At 39.9% G+C, this 19,006-nt stretch overlaps 1 protein-coding gene across 5 annotated transcripts in view; it reads left to right on the top strand.

Annotated features, from left to right (window-relative positions):
* The window catches only part of ECPAS (Ecm29 proteasome adaptor and scaffold), a 62,192-nt gene that overhangs the window by 30,792 nt on the left and 12,394 nt on the right, over nucleotides 1-19,006 (top strand). For all 5 annotated transcript variants that reach the window (XM_084503925.1, XM_084503924.1, XM_084503927.1 and 2 more), the window contains 18 exons: nucleotides 23-126; nucleotides 1,265-1,388; nucleotides 3,383-3,463; nucleotides 4,210-4,438; nucleotides 4,978-5,069; nucleotides 6,881-7,015; nucleotides 8,335-8,500; nucleotides 8,906-9,078; nucleotides 9,594-9,695; nucleotides 11,120-11,243; nucleotides 12,215-12,360; nucleotides 13,490-13,544; nucleotides 14,324-14,438; nucleotides 15,392-15,457; nucleotides 15,697-15,814; nucleotides 16,811-16,978; nucleotides 17,818-17,897; nucleotides 18,650-18,755. In XM_084503925.1, coding sequence (XP_084360051.1) covers nucleotides 23-126; nucleotides 1,265-1,388; nucleotides 3,383-3,463; nucleotides 4,210-4,438; nucleotides 4,978-5,069; nucleotides 6,881-7,015; nucleotides 8,335-8,500; nucleotides 8,906-9,078; nucleotides 9,594-9,695; nucleotides 11,120-11,243; nucleotides 12,215-12,360; nucleotides 13,490-13,544; nucleotides 14,324-14,438; nucleotides 15,392-15,457; nucleotides 15,697-15,814; nucleotides 16,811-16,978; nucleotides 17,818-17,897; nucleotides 18,650-18,755 — 2,184 coding nt within the window. The remainder of the gene's footprint in view (nucleotides 1-22; nucleotides 127-1,264; nucleotides 1,389-3,382; nucleotides 3,464-4,209; nucleotides 4,439-4,977; nucleotides 5,070-6,880; nucleotides 7,016-8,334; nucleotides 8,501-8,905; nucleotides 9,079-9,593; nucleotides 9,696-11,119; nucleotides 11,244-12,214; nucleotides 12,361-13,489; nucleotides 13,545-14,323; nucleotides 14,439-15,391; nucleotides 15,458-15,696; nucleotides 15,815-16,810; nucleotides 16,979-17,817; nucleotides 17,898-18,649; nucleotides 18,756-19,006) is intronic.

Raw genomic sequence — 19,006 nt, 5'->3', positions numbered from 1 at the left:
GTTTGTGTCTGTTTTCTTTAAGCCTGAAGTTCAAGTACGTCAAGTGGCTGTGAAATTCGCTAGCACAGTATTTCCTCCAGATCATATCCCTTCCAGATACTTACTGCTGTTAGCTGCAGGAGACCCGTAAGTTTTGTTGCTTTTTTTCCCTTTAAATTATTTTCATCCAAATATATATAAACCCAAATATGTATTTACAAGATCCAATATATGTTTGGATGGAATATGTATTTGTGCATATAGATGCACACAGATGTATATCCCTAAAAAAATAAATGAAAATCAAGTATAGTAATTTGGAAGTTGGCCCTTCCGTATTAGCAATGTTGGTAGACCTGTGGACAGCTGTTAATATGTCTTACACCACTTTTGGCTTGGATTCTTTTTCTAGTTTCCACTGAACTGCATTGTTTAAGGCCGGGCTGGGTGGGATATTGAGCAACCTGGTCTAGTGGGAGGTGTCCCTGCCCACTGCAGGGGGTTGGAATTAGATGGGCTTTAAGGTCCTTTCCAACCCAAACCATTCTGCAATTCTGTGCTAATGACCAATTGCAAAGTAAAATGCATTGCAGTGAATCTGGCCACCTTTACAGTGGCTAGAAATTCTTTTCTCCTGGCAAACTGTTGCAGTCTGTTTTTAGCTTGGCTTGCAAAGAGTCAGGACTGTGCCTGTGTGAAAGTTGCCGTTTGCTGCTGAGAAGCAGGTGACTCATTAAATTTGAGTAATCATTTCATTCACAGTTATCTGTTCTTGCCACTTGTGAGTTTTTTTTTCCAACTTATTTAATTGCTCAGTTTTTGATGTGCATAGCTGTTGTATAACAAAGGAAGGTTAAACAGACAGACTGCTTTGTCATAGCAGTGTCAGCATTGTTTTAGGAGTTGATGTTCAGGTAGGTAGGGAGCAATAAACCTGGTAGGTGTTAGCTGAAGCTTGTAGGTAGGAAGTGATGAGGTGAATTGGAAAAAAGGATGTGGAAACCAGAAAGTGGTAGTGAACTCTACCAGGATATAAAATGAGCAGAAATGGGCTGGTCCAGACTGCTTTGTTGGGCCCACTCATCACTACCCTTTTCTTCCTGCCTCTGTATAATAAACAAATCATTGGAAGTCCCAATAAGTGTTTGACTTTTTTTCTTCCTTACAGAAAGCCACTTCTCATTTTAAAACAGTTTGCTCTTAGCCAGTTTCCTAAGATCTCATTGCTCATTAGAGACTATTTGTTCTGTGCAAATAATGTCTTTCTTGTCTTTTCTCCTTCAAGGCGGGAGGAGGTACACGGAGAAGCACAGCGGGTGCTGAGAACATTTCCTGGTAAAAATGAAAAGGAGAGTTCTGGGAAGCAGATGCCTTCCTTTCCTGAAATGGTCCATTATATTCAAGACAAGGTACAGTGCTTCTGTCCCAGTAAATGACAACACTGATGCTTATGTGTGTAGTAAGGGTGGTCTTCCCATCTCAGTCTCCATTTCTTTCACCTCCTTTAAGGAGCAGAGTTAGCTAAGACCAGAGGGAAGACCACACATAATATCAGAAGAACCACACTGCCAAGGTTAGCACTTACAGTTAAATTTCTGCTGGCAATAATCACAAGAGATCTAAGTGTTAAGTGACATGGATCACTAGAGTTTATCCTTTAAAAAAGGGATTATTTTGCAGTGATGCTGTTTGTGCAGAAGATGTGTGACACAGGGAAGCCAGTGTTCAGGGCTGACAATCCAGTATGTTTGACAAACGATCTTGGCAGGGATAAGAAGGTTACTCTCTGGTTAGGCCAGAGAAAAATAATACTGTGCATAAAATAGAAAAAGGGTTCTGGGATGAGAAAGGAAGATACTGGAACAAACGAAGAAGTCTGGTTTGTTCCCTTAGAGGCTTGGTTATTCATCTTCTTTGCAATCAGTAAAAATAATGGCCATGTAAGTAACCTTTCATGACCTTTCATGAGTCTAGTGGAATGATGTAACAAAACCAATACCAGTGAGTTTATCCTATTTACACTGAGTTTTCCTGGAGAAGTGTTAAAAATCTAGTCTGCATTACACACTTCTGTGTATAGTAGCTATATCAGACTTGCAAGCTATAAAGATGATATGAAGTGTCACTTCCTTTTTCCTTTGATTTGTTGTCTTTTTTACAAATCTAAGAAGTATAATATCAGTTTGTCTGGTTTTGCAAGAGATCTGTGACTGCAAAACTCCTACAGATGAGATATTTCTTGTGAAATGCTATACTTTGCTGGTGTTTGAAGTATGTGAAGCTTTAGGAAAAACTTGTTTTTATCCATGCTACTGGTTGTTCATATAGACATAAAAAATTAAGAAACCAAGGCTGAGTTTTACTACTAACAAATGCCTGTCACTACGTAGGTAATATTTTTAAATTTGTTTGAGTTTTGTAATGGCACTCAGTGAGTATGCATAGCTTGGCACAACAGGCCAAGGCACAAAATGGCTTTTCTGCATGAGTTACCATCCTTCTCTTCCTTTAAAAGAAAGTTTATTTTAAAGAGTAGGGCATGATCTGCTGAGTGTGGAAAGGAACCCACTCCTCAAGGAAGTCATCTTCTGGTTCACTAAGGCATGCTTTCACTGGTGGCTCTGGATGTCACTGAGGTTCCAGTGCAACAAAAGATATGAGCACATTAAGAGATGAGGATCTGTTGACTTAAATATGACTAACTCATGTGCAAAGCTTCCTTACTGAATCCAGCCCTTCCACCGAAGTGCATATTGACTAGAACATACTGACATGCCTTTCTGGAGCATTGGTAGTAGATATTGCTGGAAACCTTCTGGTTTTGGGTGTTTTTCTGCTGGAATATTCTTCCTTGTCAAAGCGAACGTTTTCATGGAAATGAGTTGCTTGCTTGCTGCACCAGCCTTCTACTAAGCAGGTAGCAGGGTCTTAAAGACCTTCTGGTCCTGGTTGGTGCTGCACAAGGTGCTCACTTCCCAGTACTGGGGAAGCCTAGTTTCTCTGAAGCCACCCCAGCTAGAGCTGCAGTCTTCACGGCTCCTGGCTGCCTGGCAGTTTGGGAGCCTCTGAGTTTGGAAGTTTGAGGTATTTTGGTTTTGAATTCTAAAGCACTTTCTATTTTGCCTCAGGGAGGGGAAGAATGTTGTCCCTCCACCAGCCTGCCCTGCAGCTCTCTCTCATGAATTCAGAATTTCCACTTTCTGATTTCAGAGAGGGAGGACAAGCTGACGGACCCAAAATATGCTTTAGGACTCCTTATCAAATGCACTGTGCCTTTTTTATTCTGCTGCACATTTTCAGTTGCTAAGTGGAGGATAAACACAGCAAAATTTCACTGACCTTTCCAACATCTCTGCTGTTCATGGATCTGAACGTCCTGCTCTTAATATACTCTGTTGTTTAGGCCTCTCACCGAATGAAAACTCCAGCTAAATATATGACTGGGACTGCAGCCTTGCCTTTCAATCCTGCCACATTTGGAGAGGTAATTGTCTGTATTCACTTCCTTCGATGTGTTTACCATTATTTATTTAAAGGACAATGTAAGAAGCTAACAGTTATGGTAAGTCACAGCACATTCCAGAATTCCTTGTATAAACAGATACTGGGATTAACTCTCCTCACATTATTCCTCTGTCCTTAAAAAGAGGTCTGAAGAGAATTTGCACAAAGGTTTAGGAGGGGTGATACTAGTAGGGCTGCTCCACTGCTTTCTGAAGCAGACCTAATGTAAAACCTTCTTAAAGGAAGGAACTGGCAATCTTCTACATAAGCTCCATTATTCTCCTTGAGGCTGTTCTTTTCATAGCAGATGCCCTGGCTTCATTGAGCTGGAGACAGAAATTCAGATGTGATGCAAGATCTGTGTTGGTAATGCATTGAGTTGCATTGGATGCATGCCAGATTGGTATAGAGTACAGGCTGAACAGCCTGCAAGCAGATTGCATCAGCTTATGATAAACCAAAACGGTGTTTAAGATTTAATCTTTTGAATGTGATTCAGGCACTGTAGGATTGTCTGCTTACACAAGCATATTGCAGGAACTGATCTTAAATTTTCTTGCACTTTGTTGCTGCTGACTTTTCTGTCTTGAGTTGATTGAAGAAGGAACTGTCTTGTTTTGATTATGTTAAAAAGAGCAAGGAATACGTTGTATTTCTTTCTCCTCTATGGTGTCCCAAGTGCTGTTATATTCACAAGAATCCTATGTTTTTCTCTTCTCTTCTTAGATTGTTCTTTACCTGCGGATGTGTCTTGCTCACAGTGCAGGCGTGGTACCAACCTCACAGAGCTTGGCAGATATGCAAGATCATGCCCCAGCCATTGGGCGTTACATTAGAAACCTCATGTCTGGCAACCACATATCTTTCTCTTCCTCCTCTTCTTCAAAAAGTGTAGAAACCAACCCTGTACAGATATATATTGGCCTTCTGCAGCAGCTGTTAGCTGGTGTTGGAGGTAAGAAACTGTGTGGAACAGCATCTTTACGAAGTCATTTATTAGAAATGAGTTGCCACACCCCCAGTACTTTGAACTTGGCTTCAGCAATCGCACAGTTGCAACACAGACAGTATAGTCTTCAGCGTAAACTTGTTCTCTTCTATGCTGCTGCATAGGTTAGAGGAAGTGGGACAGTAAAATTGCAGTATCAGTTGACATAGTTTGTTAAAATTGTGAAGCCATTGTCTACAGCGGTTTCCTCAACAGTGAATGTTGTCTTTGTCATGCTCATAACCACATACCTGTGATAAGTGTAGTCTTGAAGTGCTTGAAAACCTTTAGAAAAAGTTGTTACCCAAATTGCTTGCTGCTGTGAGTTTACCTAATATCTCAAAGAAATAGAATAACCTACTTTTATGTATTATTTGGTATCCCTGGCAAATTGCATATGGATACATTGAAATGGCTGGTATTTCTTATTTCTTTTTATTACTGATTGTTTGATGGTCTTAAATACTGCTAGTCTTAATAACCTGTTTTTTTTAATAACTGTTCAGGTTTGCCAGTCATGTATTGTCTTCTGGAAGTTGTTTCAGTGTATCCAGAAAAGCTAGCCACCAGATTTGTAGACAAAATGGATTGGATAAAGGTATGTTGAAAACCTTTTTCTTAACTTTTTTTCTTTTCCCTCTCTCCTTTATGTTTTGGGGTTGGGGGTAGAGGAGGCTTAGCATGAGCAAAATTTGGCATTTTCCTATGATGTGAAGTATGCACTTACTTCAAAATCTGGTGTTTCTATGTACAGTCAACACCTGATGAGGTGTTACATGGCACAGGGTGGAAAGAAGTATTTTTTAGCTTCTTTGATGTTAGTGATTTTGTTCATCGACCTATGTGTTCCAGGTAATCTACGTCATTAATCCTCTTGGAATAGTCAATTTTTGTCTTGACTGGAAGATCTGTTAAAACAGCAAAAGAAAACTGGAAAAAAAAAAAAATCTGGAAATTTTTGAAGAAATGGGTTATAAATAGGTATATTCCAGTTGGAAGCTGTGACAGTCCTCTCAGAAAATGAGATGAATTAGGTTCCTTATTGTATGAGAGCACTTCTTAAGGAATTTTTTTGTTGTTCTTTTTTATTAGCCCCATACAAAAAGCTGATAAACAGGAGCCTGGTGGGCAATAAACCAAAGGGAATTCATCTTTGTTTAGACTCTGTTCTTGGAAAGTTTCTTTGGAACTTTTCTTTTAATGATTCAGTTTAATCAGGCTTTACTACACTCTTACGGATTGCCTTTGCTTCTATTTGGGGAATCTGTCAGCAAAAAGTATTTGGTCAGCCTAAAAAAAAAAAAAATAAAATAAAATTAGAATGTATTATAATAATTTCTCCTGCTGATACCTGCAATTTAATGCGTCTCTTTTCAAGTGCAAGCATGAGCTTCAGAGAAGAGCTTAAGACTTAAAAACAAACCAAAACCAAAAAATAAAAATTAAAAAAAATCTTTTCCAGTATCGCTCCTCATTTGCAGGAAACCCTTCATTTTCTTTGGTCTTATATCCATTAGCAAGCTTCTAGGGATGGTAATTGATACTACCTAGTTTCCAGTTATAAATCATCTTTTGTGTGATTTTACTTTGCCAAGTGGAAGGAATGGTTCCAAGGGCTTGTTAGAAGTCAGTAACATGATCTGATACAAGTTTAGAGTTGAAATTAGAGTTGTATTTCAAGAGCTTGACAGGTCTCCTATTTTGCTTTTTCACTTGGCTCATTTTTGTATTATTTCTGATAACCCAAGTAATTTAAAGCTTAGTGTATGAATTCTGGACGTGAGTGTGTTGCATTATACCTCAAATTAATGGCAGAGGTAAGATTATATCTTAACAAATGGCCTGAGGCTTCCAAAATTCAACTTTCTGGCAATTTAAATAATAAAATATCTCCAGTATGAAATGGGTAGATTTGTACTGAGGGCTGTGATTTCCCGAACACTTGTTTTTTCTTTTCGGTTGTCATTGCATTTAAGTGGTTTAACCTCTACAGGCTTCTTTTTTTTTTTTTTTTCCCCTTTGATTAATAGAAAGGAAATGGAAGCTTATGGTAGCTTGGGAAAAAATGGCGTCTTCGCAGTTCCACAGGGTTTCTAAGCTCCACATAGATGTGAAATGTGGAAGCTTTTCTTTGAAAACAAAATTCAGCAAAGCGTTCTGTCAACATGTTTAACTGAGAGCTGGTGATTAGCCCTCCTGTGGCTAGTGGTAATCTTCTTGCTAAAAGTTAAGCGTGTAATGAATGCTTTGCTCAATTTAATGCTTTGGTTCTTACTAGGTGATAGTACTCTCAGTTTAAAGAATGAAATACTATTTGTGCTGCTGCATGATGGTTGTGGCTGTAAGTTTGGACCTCTGTATGAACAGACTGTTTGAGAAGTTATTGTTTCTTATTAACAACTCCCACAGAGCCTGATGAACACGAACAAAGAAGAAATGCGTGAGCTTGCTGCCCTGTTTTATTCTGTAGTGCTGTCTACAATGTCTGGAAATGAGCTTAGGGCCTCTGTGGAGCTGCTGATCAAGATGACAAAAGACAATCATGTAACTACCTTCCTTTGTCTGCTTCCTGCTGGGCTTTTTAGTGTCATGTAGCTGGTGGGAAATCTGAACCTCTCTCAGTGTTTCCAGGATGTATTAGCCTTAATCTGAGCGTAAAATTAACTGACTGGTTTCTAGTTGGGTGGTTGGAAGGGATTTTTGATGTAGGTGAGGGGAACGGATCTTTAAATAAATTAATCCCTGAAGCTGCCGTTCATGTTAGTAAGAGGGTTTCTTGAAGACACTACTTGTAAGCAAAGCCAGTGCAGTCAATGTATTCACCAGTTTTAGCCCCCCAGATATTCATTGTATTTTTGAAAGGTAATAGATCATACTACTTACGTCCTCCACATTCCTGATTCTGTATTTGTGGGTGGTTAAAGGCACCCACAGAACTAAGAAAATGCCTATTTTGTTACGTATGTCCCCCCCTAGCTAAGCCGTAGCGCCCTGTGGCATCACATCACCTGAGAGCATCCCACTGCTGCAAGGCTTGCCCTGCTCAGTGTCCTTGACTGAGTGAGGCTTGGCAGCTTTCAGCCCCCCAGGGGACTAAAAGCTGGGTTTTGAGGATCCTGACTTGGCTGCAGAGTTAAGCCCTCACCTCTCCTTCTTTTTTTTTTCCCCTCTTTTTCTTAATTAAGGTAGCAATTAAGTCTCACAGCCTATTTCTGAAAAAAAAAAAAAATCCTTTTATAAGAATTCACCTGTGGGAGAAGACACTGCCATTAGATAGTCTCAGCACCAAATCAGAACTGGAAAAATTAATGTGCTTGACATTTAAATGTAATAATTAGTTATCACAGTTTGTTGCCTACCAAACTGTGTAGGGGTGCTGTCATCAATATTAGTAGGCCAAGTATACTCTCTGTGTCAGCAATGCAAATCTAAAGTAATTCCCCTTTATTACCAAAAAAAAATACATTTTGTGTTCATAATCTTTGCATGTCCTGTTTTCAAGTAGAGAGTATAGCATTATCTAAATTCACCTTGCTGCGTCTGTACTTAAAAATCATGAGTTGTTACTTTTTTCTTTTTTTTTTTTTTTGCCTAACCACCAAGGGTTTAGGAATGTGAGTTCCGGTGATAAATTCTGAATCTGTCCTCCTAAATCTCTTCTGAGTTCTGTTAATTTGTCCTAAAGGACTCCATCAGAGAACATGAGCAGTATTAAGCACTCCGTTGTTGCACTGTATGTTAGAACTCCACATTCTTCAGGGTGCTCCCCAGCTGGCTTGTCCATGTGCGTTTTTAAATCAGTGCTGTGTGCAAAGTGTTACTTGCTTTGAAAATGAGATTTTCTGCATTGTTGTTGTCTGTAGAGCCCGGAGGTCCAACATGGATCCTTGTTGGCTTTGGGATTTACAGTAGGAAGGTACTTGGCCAAAGGGAAAATCAGAGCAATGGAGCTACATGACATAGAACAACCAAACACTGCAGTCATGCCGGAGCAAGAAGAGCTCATAAAGTTGACGACAGAGACAATAGGTAACTTCCCTCCCAGGACTTTGCTGCATGCAACAGTTGTTTTTCAGCCACCCCAGGCTGAGGATTTTTCTAAGATACTCAGGTCATGCTATTACCTTGAGTTCATTTTGTGTTCCAAAATTGACAGCCTGTAAATTTACCGTATGATGAGATGTATGGGCATAACCCTTTCCAGCAAGAAATAGGTGGACTCTTTGCTCATTGACCAACATAGCACAATTAGGAGCAGTGCCACTGCCTAGGCTCCTCCTGGTTTCTCCTCTCACTTTGATAAGTTCTTGCATAATGCTTCCTACCAGCTGTAGAGGAGATAAACACCTTGCCTGAGTAAAACATAAGTGCCTGCCTGCCCACTGCTAAATAATAGAACAAGATCAAAGCCATCCTGTTTACTTTTTTGTGTAGGTTCTTTTCTGGACAGCACCTCTCCCTTCCTTGTGGTGGCTGCCTGCACGGCTCTTGGGGAGATTGGCAGGAATGGCCCCTTGCCAATCCCCAGCGAAGGCACAGGGTTTACAAAGCTGCAGCTTGTTGAAAGCTTATTGGCCCGAATCCCTTCCAGCAAGGAAACAAATAAGGTAAGATTTCGTAATGTTATGATTCTTGTTCATTTCTGGAATGCTCCATCCTCAAGTTTACATGTATATTAATGCCAAGCTCAGCCTTGAATTTTAAAGAAGTGCCTACTGAACCTTGTTAGACCAAGTGTTGGCTTTAGTGAGTCAGACTTAGAGTAAGGGTTTTCAGAAAATCCAGCACTGCCTAGCAGTTGACTGAATGTGCTTTCCATATCTGTAAGTAGGAGCTAATGGGGTGAGAATTGTGAAAGGGGATGATTTTAATTCTAGAAAAATGAGAATATCTTCTGGAGAATAATACTCAAAGGTAATATGAGATTTGTTTTGGTCTGTGTTGTATGGAAAAGCTGTGTTTTGGAAGAGAGGAGCAATTGACCTAGTAAGTCTCTTGCAAGTCTATTATGAGAGACCTTAAGTGAAGCTTCAGAATGACGATGAGAAGGAGAAGGAAAGACTATCTTCTGGACTTACAGGAAAATAATGTGATTGTTATTCTTGTTTTGTTTGTATTTAAGATGAAGGAACGAGCAATACAAACATTAGGTTACTTTCCTGTGGGAGATGAAGATTTTCCTCACCAGAAATTACTGCTGCAAGGTTTAATGGATTCTGTGGAGGTGAGAGACTAGCAATGTATTATTCTTTATACTGCAATGAGTTTTTCCATTTGAATGCTTTCAGTATACTCTGGTGCAAGGTTTACAAAGGCAGCTGTCTTCTCATAATACTGTCTCTTACTGTTTTGAAGCTGGTTTGAAATAGGGAGCAGAGGTGGGTTTGTGGATTGTAAAATTATAAAATGTTCTATGCCACAGTTTAAAAACTTGCAGTTGAGGTTTCTGCCCCAGTCTCTGAGATGAGGGCTACCAATATGCATGAAATATTCAGTGTTTGTAGCAATGAAGCCACAGGTCTGTGTTTTGGCTTTCAAAAACACCCTAAAAGTTCCTTTCACATTCCTTTTCATCAGAAGTATGTCAGCTGCTGTTATTGCCTTGAATTAGCAGCTTTCTTTATAATAAGGTCTTTTGTCAGTCTAATCCACATGGTTTTTAGTGCAGTGTATTTTTTCATGATACTGCAGAGCTGCTATACATTCTGCAATGTGCCAGACAGCAAAATTGAATAGGAAGTGTGCTCTTTATAGCTTGTTTTTATCTTCCTTCCTTGTTAATGCTCACGTAGGAGCTGTAGAAGCATCTATTGAGTACGAAACAGGCTGGCTTTGAGTGCTCCAGTCTGATGTGATCAAACAAGCAAGAATAGTAAGAACATTGTGTACACATCTACCAAATTATGGTTTTGAGTGCTGTGTTTATCTCCTGGAACTGCTTGGAGACATTACAACTTCCTTTATAAAATGTGTGCTTCAGAAAAAAAAAAAATCTGAGACTGCTAAGGACCTATTTCTCCAAATGCATGAGCATTTTGGGCTTCCAGAGAGTAAGGCAAGCAATCTAGAAGGTACACAGCAGGTTTGGAAAAAAGTTCTTAGAGCAAAAAATTCATCATAAATAGTGACAAAAAATTGGCAGAGTTCTGCACATTCTGTTCCTGAGATCTTAGGAAAATAGTGGAAAGAGGACAAAGCAAAGCAAAATAACGGCTGTTTTTCATGTGAAAGACAAATTTGTTCCTCTCTTAGAGTCACAGTAATTTTCGTTAATGTCTGATGATCTTGTTCTAACATAGTGTTATTTCAAACTTATGTCTCCAATTTTCTGTTCACTGATTTAAGCTTGTGCAGAGACTGAGTGCTTTACAGGAGGCGTGTAGTAAAAATAAGTGTGGAGATCCAGGTGTGATAATCTTAGTTCTTACCATTTGTTTTGGAGACTTCTACACTGGCACAGTTTACATCAGCTTCGAGGTGTCTGAGTCACCAGCTGGTCTTAGAAGTTCAACAGAAGTGTGGTCTTATTGTAAATTGGTGCTGAGAATTGAAGTTGGGGAAAAGGCTGTGGTTTTGTAGAACAAATGCCACAAATTTTTTTGGTGTTTGTTTAATTGGTAGTCAGCGAGGCTCTGTTGTGTTTTTCAGGCTAAACAAATAGAACTGCAGTTCACTGTTGGTGAAGCTATTACCAGTGCTGCTGTAGGAACCAGCTCAGTGGCTGCACGTGATGCATGGACAGTAACAGAGGAGGAATATATACCCCCTCCAGGTAGGCCTTCCTAACACAGGGGGCTGGGTTGAGAAACATGAAATCTCACAGTTCTGGCCTAACACTGGCTTTGTCTCTGTGATGTTTCATTTATAATGGTAAGAAGTAAAGAGACATTTTCCCCTGCACTTCGCATAATGTTCTGTGTTGTGCAGTGCTGAGTTATAAACAAGTCATTTCTGCCCATCTACAAAGGGTGGAAGACTTTATTTCACATACTTTTTAAATAGCTTCTTGATGAAATCTAATTAATTGTTACTTGACACTGCATTTATTTTTTTTATTTTGGTTTCCCATGTTAAGTTATCTTCAGGTTTAACATACACAAATCTTTAAAAATAGCATTTTGAAGACCGCATTGGAAAATAGGATTATAAGATTAAATTGCAAGTTCTTTTCCAACGACTTGGACCAGCGCTTGGATTAAGTGACAGATATGGTAGATGGAGCAGTTTAAGGACTGAGATTCTGTGTCAGTTGAAATATGAACTTGACAAAATGCTAGCTCTGAAACAGACAGCAGTACATATCAGCCTCAGACCTGCAAACAGGGTATTAATGTTGGGAGAGTGGTCTTAGACCTCAAGTGTACACAAAGCTGAGTATGTAGAAACCAAACTGTGCCTTTGCTCCAGGATTTTGGAGTCATAACATGTGTGCATGCATGCACTCATGCAAAAGTAGTGCACTGAATCATATGCAGTATGAGTGGTACATCTCCTCAGCCACAGGCTCTGAAACACTTTCATGAAGGGTTAGGATAACTCTGTTCAGTGTTTCTTTTACAAGAAATACTTTCCCAGAGACTACACTGAAGTTTTTTCTGAGTAAGTAGAGATTAGTGTGTCACCTAAGTACTCATAGGCTGACAGGTGTTCCATTGCTGCTGCGTGTTACATGGAAATTAAAAACAAGTGTGGCAGATTCTGAAATCTCCCTCCTTCCCCTCCACCTTTCTTTTTCTCCACTAGATTTGAAGGTGAATGATGTGGTTCCCTGGGTCCTAGACCTAATTTTGAACAAGCACATTATCAGCCCCAACCCACATGTTAGGCAAGCAGCTTGCATCTGGCTTCTATCAATGGTGAAGAAGCTGAGCACGCACAAAGCAATTAAGGTAAGGACTATGCCCTTTTCCTAGCACTTGCTCGTTGTCCGTATTTTTGCTGCTCGCCTCCTTCTGTCCTTTCCTTCCCCTTCACTTCCATTGCTTCTTCCTTCCCAGTGCTGCTTCAGTCATTACTGAGGTCTTTTTAAGTCAAGGCTTGTCTGTTGTTAGTACGGGAGCATACTAGATGGCAGCTGAACGAGGCTGTGTGGACCTTTGCAAGCATCTGACTTGTGCTCAGGTCAAAGTGAGCGTGATGCAAATACCTTTCATAAGATAAAGTGCCAGCGCATCTTCCATTAGAAAGAATACGTGGGTGTCTTTAGAGTTTTTATGATTTCTCTTTGGAAAATATTAAAAGGAGGTATGCGAGGGGAGGAAATTGGAAACCTAGATGGAATTCCTGGGCTTGTTTGTTTCACAGAGTTCACCACAACTTTGTTACCTAGCAGAAGTTATACGCTTAATATACTTAGTATTTGTGGTGTGCTTTGAAAACCTTGTATTTAGTGGGTTTGTCTGTTATGGCAGTCCCAAAATGTGAAAGATCCTATGCAAAGAAAGACTTAAAGCATTCCCAACAGAAATATCCTCTCTTCACACAGAGATACTATAGGCTGTGATGAGACCAGGTTACCACTTTGTGCTCTGCAGGCAATTGATAAAGAGCTTTGGAAGACAAGATGCTTTGCTAATTTAAGCTGCTACTTTTAAAACCTTGCCATGTATTATACTCACCTAACAGTGAAATCTTGTGGGAGGTGGCAAAATCCTCTAGTTTGGGGATGAAGGAAGGCTGTCCCTTGCACAGGGGACAGTCCTGTCTGGCTGCAAGTCAGAGTTATGACACGCTACTGCTGTGCATTAAACAAGGAAAATAAAGTATGTGGTTTACTAATGACATGGTAACTATAAAAAAAAAAAAAAAAAGTTCTGGTCAAATTACTGTTATGTTCTGTGAATGTCAATCAGGCTGTTGCTTACCAGTCTGAAAAGACAGCAGTTTTTGTCACAGTTGTAGCTCAGATAGACAACTCTATTGATACGGTAACCTCTGTTTACCTGTTAGGGGCTTCCTTTTCAGAGAAAGGATACTAAACCTGAAATAAAAATAATGTCCTCCTTTCTCATCTTTCAGTCTCATCTCAAGGATATCCAAAGTGCATTTGTTTCAATTCTGTCAGATAGTGATGGTAAGTACTATCACAACAGTTTTATCTTGTAGCGGGGTCTTAACAGATGGAGGGAATCTTTATAAAAGGCAGAAAGTCACCTACACCCTCTTCGTCAGCCAAAATTAAATGATGACTCTAGAAACATACATTTCTGAAGTAGTACAAGTGATTTTGTGATCTTTCCTAGGTGTCACATGCAGAAATAAACATAGTTTTCTTCTGTGCTTTGCTAATGAAGCACAAATCTTCTGCATTTTCTCCTGCAGACTGTAATAACAGAAACTGTTTGGTCTGCCATGCTCTGAGCAGAAAAATAAGTATCACAGAGTTCTGCATGGACAGCAACTCTGAGACCTCTTCAAACTAACAGTATTTTGGCTTGTATGTCCACCCGTGGCAGCTAGTGGGAAGGATGGCATCCAGTGACCTAACCAGAGCTCACTGAAGTTAAAGAAGAAAGTGTTGCTAGTACCTTTGCTGAACTTGAGGGCAGGGGCCAGCAGCATGTAAGAATACTGGCAGCTCTTAGAATGCTCTCAGCTATTTCAAAACCACTAGTGGCAATATTAACAAGAGGATGTCAGTTTACTGGGGGGTTTCCCTTTGGAATTAACTGCTGCTTCAGAATCCAAAACTTGTGTCGTGCCAGATGAGCTCTGCTGTGAAATGGAGAGCTGTGATCTACAGCACAGAGTTTCTGTTCCTTAATTGTGATTTTGGTTGGATCTGGCTATTGAAATTTGTTTATTACTAATGACATGCTTATCTTTAATTTTACTTTGTAAAATCTCTTGCAGAGCTTAGTCAAGATGTTGCTTCAAAAGGTCTTGGGCTGATATATGAACTAGGAAGTGAACAGGACCAGCAAGAGCTAGTCACCACGCTTGTTGATACCCTTATGACTGGGAAAAGGTACAGTGTGCAAAGTGAGAGAGTACTCTGAGCTGTGTGTCTGATGGGAACAAAAATGTGCCTTTCTTTTGGGTGGAGAGATGCTTTGTGGCCAAGGGGAAGCCGTTATCCTCATACTGCAGGGGAGTCAAACCAGGACATTTCTTAGTTCAGCTTAGAGTTTATTTTGAGTGAAGTTGTTCCAGTTTTGTTCCATTCTGAATTTAACAAAGCTTCCAAATAATGATTCAGTCCTGATTCAGGCAGTTCAAATCAGTTTGCGTTTGGTTAGATTTCCTTCTTGCTGCATTGTGTAATTGCAAAGGACAATGACCTCCTGCAGCAAGTCTGAACAATGTAAATGTTGCAGAAACAGAGACTTGGCTGTGTCTGAAACACACTTTTTGTTGAGGAGGATTATTCACGGTCACTTCTGTGCTCTAGTGCAAAAACTGACAGTCCTACAGGACTCCTGGCTGACAATCATGTTGAATCAGTGCTAGAAATGCTCTTTAACAGCCTAATCCTGCCTAACCTGGTGTGAGTGTGGCCACCATGAATGACAAAAGTACAGTCTTGTAGTCTGGGGGATCCAGAGGTGATGAACAGGAAGATGAATGGAAAGTGTTTTTTTTTCTTTCTGAAGTAGTCATGTGCTCTTCAGGGTGTGGGTTGTGTCTGGTCTGAAATGAAAAGCCATCATTCAGTGTTTTTGACTCTTAGCTCCTGACTACACAGTGAAATCCTAACGTTCTGAAGCTTCTCATTAACATTACACGTGACAAAGGTTAATCAGATTACCTGTAGTGTGTTTACCTTTGTGCATCTGTACCCTGTGTTTTTATTGTTGTTGTTTTCTTGTGGGACTGGAACTGGGAAAGTACTGAGTAACAGAGCAAAACAAACTCACTTGTTTTGTAGCATGCAGTCCGATAGAATTTGGTAAAGTTAACACTGGACCTCTTTTCCACCAGAGCCAAACATGAGATGACAGGAGAAACTGTGGTGTTTCAGGGTGGCCTGAGCAAAACCCCGGATGGGTAAGTTTAATGACAGTCATAATGGAAGACATGCAATCAGTGCTGAAATGGTATTCACTTGCCTGTAAATCTGCTTCCTGTGTTTTTCATTCCTTCTTGTTCTTTAAGTTACTGTAACTACTGTAATGTAGTGCTGATAGGGTGTTCACTACTCTCTGTGCTTTGACTATTGTGGTATTGCTGTAGCTAAAAATAGTAATTCCCCTAAAAATAACTGATTTCCCTTCTGCTTTCCAAAGTCAAGGTCTTTCTACCTACAAGGAGCTTTGTTCACTGGCTAGTGATCTCAATCAGCCAGACCTGGTATACAAATTCATGAATCTGGCCAACCATCATGCCATGTGGAATTCTCGGAAGGTAATTTACTGCTTTCATACCGCTTTCATTCCCTCTGTGAGCTCTGGAAACAGTAACTGCATTTCTCTAGCTCGGTTATATGATCCATGTGGATCCATAACCACTTGTGGGAGCCACGTGTTGGTGCTTTAGTGTCAGGTTCAATGCAAATTCGGCAGCCAGAGAAGCAAATTTAGGATTACTTCTTAGAGCAAAATGTTGGTATCACATGGTTTATGTCATCTTGCATTCCACTCTGAATCAGATGTGATCCTTTTCTTTCATTTTTGAGAGCATTTAGGGGTCAGGTCTTGATGTGTTCAGGCAGTGAGTTAACATTTTTAAAACTGGATGAGCTTTCACCTGCCAGAGATAATGAGCCTTGTTACATAGCAAATCACAGAAAAAAAGTATTCAGCAACAAGATGCTAGAAACCAGGTTGAAAATGCACTGGTTTAACCACTGTTGCCACAGTGGTGTCCTTTTTTTTTTTTTTTTTTTTTTTTTACTTACCTAGCGCTAAAACCTTTGTATTTTAAAGCTGCTGGGACCCTTAGAAAAGTCAGAAGACTGATGGATACATTTCCTGGGGAAAAAAAAAAAAAGCATAGCAAAATAAACTTTACCAAGCCCTAACTTGGCAACTGCTTCACTGGTTTTACCTACACATGGAAGAACTTGTTTTGTCCCTGGGAGCACAGAGTCTTTTATGCAAAAAAATAATAATAATAAGTAGGCATCATCTTCTGTAGTGCACCTTCCACGCTCTTTTGTGCTCCTTACCTGAGGTTTCAAGTCTCTGGTGACTTAGTGCAAAAAAACAAGCTCCAACATTAGCTCTCTATCTGTCCTGGGATTCCAGGAGGCACAGGAACATAGCTAGATTCATCATCCTTGTGGAATTTCACCAGTCAGTATAAGTCAAAGAAAATCTAATCAGCTACTTGAGGTTGCCTGTACTGAGTAGCTTCTCTTTGGGCTTTCCTTCATCAAATATTCTTTTGTTACCTTTTCAGGGAGCAGCTTTTGGTTTCAATGTGATAGCTGCCAAGGCTGGAGAGCAACTGGCTCCGTTTTTGCCCCAGCTTCTTCCCCGGCTCTACCGCTACCAGTTTGACCCCAACCTGGGCATTCGACAGGCAATGACCAGCATTTGGAATGCCTTGGTCACTGACAAGTCAATGGTAAGTGAGCTGTAAAATACAGAGTGGTGGGTTGCTGCTAACCCAGGAGCATCTCAAAGATCCTCTTGGAAAAGCTGTATCTTGTGAAAGGCTGTGCAGGAAGAAGTGAGATGTTGTTCTCAAGAAAGAGTTTGTTAAATCTGTGGATGAGGTGGAAAATGCACAGAGCTTTTGTAGCTGCCTCTTATGTGTGAAAGGATATTGCAGACTTTGTTTGTGTGGCCAATCTTAAAGTTTGACTGACTTGACACTTAAAGTGCGGTCTTTCCTCTCTGTGATACGGCTTTGATATTGCTTATGAGAAGCTTTTCAGAAGTCCTTGTAGCTGAAGATGCATTTCTAAAGCAACAGCATCTAGATATGGTTCCTCAGTTCTGAAACAGGAAGAAACTCATTCGGCGACAATGTTCCATCAGTTTGAGAGTAATTTTGCTTTGGCAAGTCTCAGGAATAAGTGACTTTCATGATGTGCCCATACTTTATATCCAAAAGGCCTGAAACTGGGTTTGCAAATGCTTTTTCCCAGCAAGGCTGATCTTTGTGAACTCTGATCCTTCAACAAAGGGCAACTGCTTCTCCTGTAAATACGTGTTTGGTGCTGCATCTAAACAGTTCTGTTGGTAAAGGACTGTCACAGTGCTAAGCCCTGAAGCAGTGCAGAGAAAGGCACTTCTAAAGCAAAGTCAAAATAAGCTTGCAGAGTCAGCTCTGGCGAGCATTAGTTTATCTGCTGTGGCTAAAAGCAGGTTTTATTGTCCAAAAGGATCTTGTTTTCAGAGGGCAGGATGGATGCATGCGCCTTGTTTGTTTCATGTATGCTCTTTTCTTTTTAATTATAGGTTGATAAGTACATGAAGGAAATTCTTGAGGATTTGATCAGTAACCTAACCAGCAGTCTCTGGAGAATCAGGGAATCCAGGTATTGCTAGGAAAAGTAACAGATTTTATTTTGAACTCTCTTCTTCACCATAAACATGTTAACCAAAAGAAGTAAGTGGAGAGGAAGCTGTCTTTTCAACAGGATAGACTCAAACCTTGGAGTCTGCACTTGAAGTGATACGGTCTTAAAGCTATTTGGTTCATTGAGCCTGAAAATTTGTATTGCATTCGTCTTGACATGATACTAAAAAATGTTCTCCAAAGGAGAGAAGCTTTCTCATCACAAAGTTACTGGCTAACCTTGGGCCTGAAGTATTGCATTATGTTAGAAAATACTGACAGTCTGGCTATATATGGGCTTGGCAGGAAGGTGCCATTTGGTATGGCATTTTTAATAAACTGTTACTTACATTGGTTTGTGGTTATGCTGTACTGAAAACTTCCTTTTTAATTTCAGTTACAGACATAAGACCATTGTAGTTTTTTTTTTTCCTTATCCTGTACTGGGATAAAAGAAATCAGAAAAGATATCCCAATTGGAATGTTTGTAATAGCAGTTTTCACCACAGCAGCCTTTCTTGCATGCTGTCACCTGCTTTAGATTTCACCTGTCCAGCTGAATGTTTTTTTTCCTTCTGTTAAGAGACATTTTCTTGCAACAGAGTAGATTAAGGGTTTTGAGAAAATGAGGAAAGTAAAAGAGTTCTTTATTTTTTCATTAAGCCACTTATTTAGTTATATCCATATCAAATAAATATACCGTGTGATCAAAATGAAATTCCTTGTTTGCAGCTGTCTAGCACTGAATGACTTATTAAGAGGAAGGCCTTTGGATGACATTATAGACAAGCTTCCAGAGATCTGGGAAATCCTATTTAGAGTGCAAGATGACATTAAGGTAATGGAACTGATGTCTGAACAGGAATCTTTCACGAAAAGTACAGTGGTCAGACTCTGAGGTGTTTAAGAAGAGATTCTTTGAGAGATTGAGTTGAAGCTAATGGGATTTCTGTGTTAAGCACACTACTACAAGTTCAGGCCCTTTACAATTAAAATTTCCATGCTCTTGTAAATTTGCTGTGTATTTTTACTCTTGTTTTTAAGGGCTAGTTTTTATTCCTGCTGTGATTATTCTTGAAGGTTCAGCAC

Source organism: Aythya ferina, assembly GCF_964211825.1.
Source record: "Aythya ferina genome assembly, chromosome: Z".
Lineage (NCBI taxonomy): Eukaryota > Metazoa > Chordata > Aves > Anseriformes > Anatidae > Aythya > Aythya ferina.
This window is presented reverse-complemented; position numbering and strand designations above follow the sequence as displayed.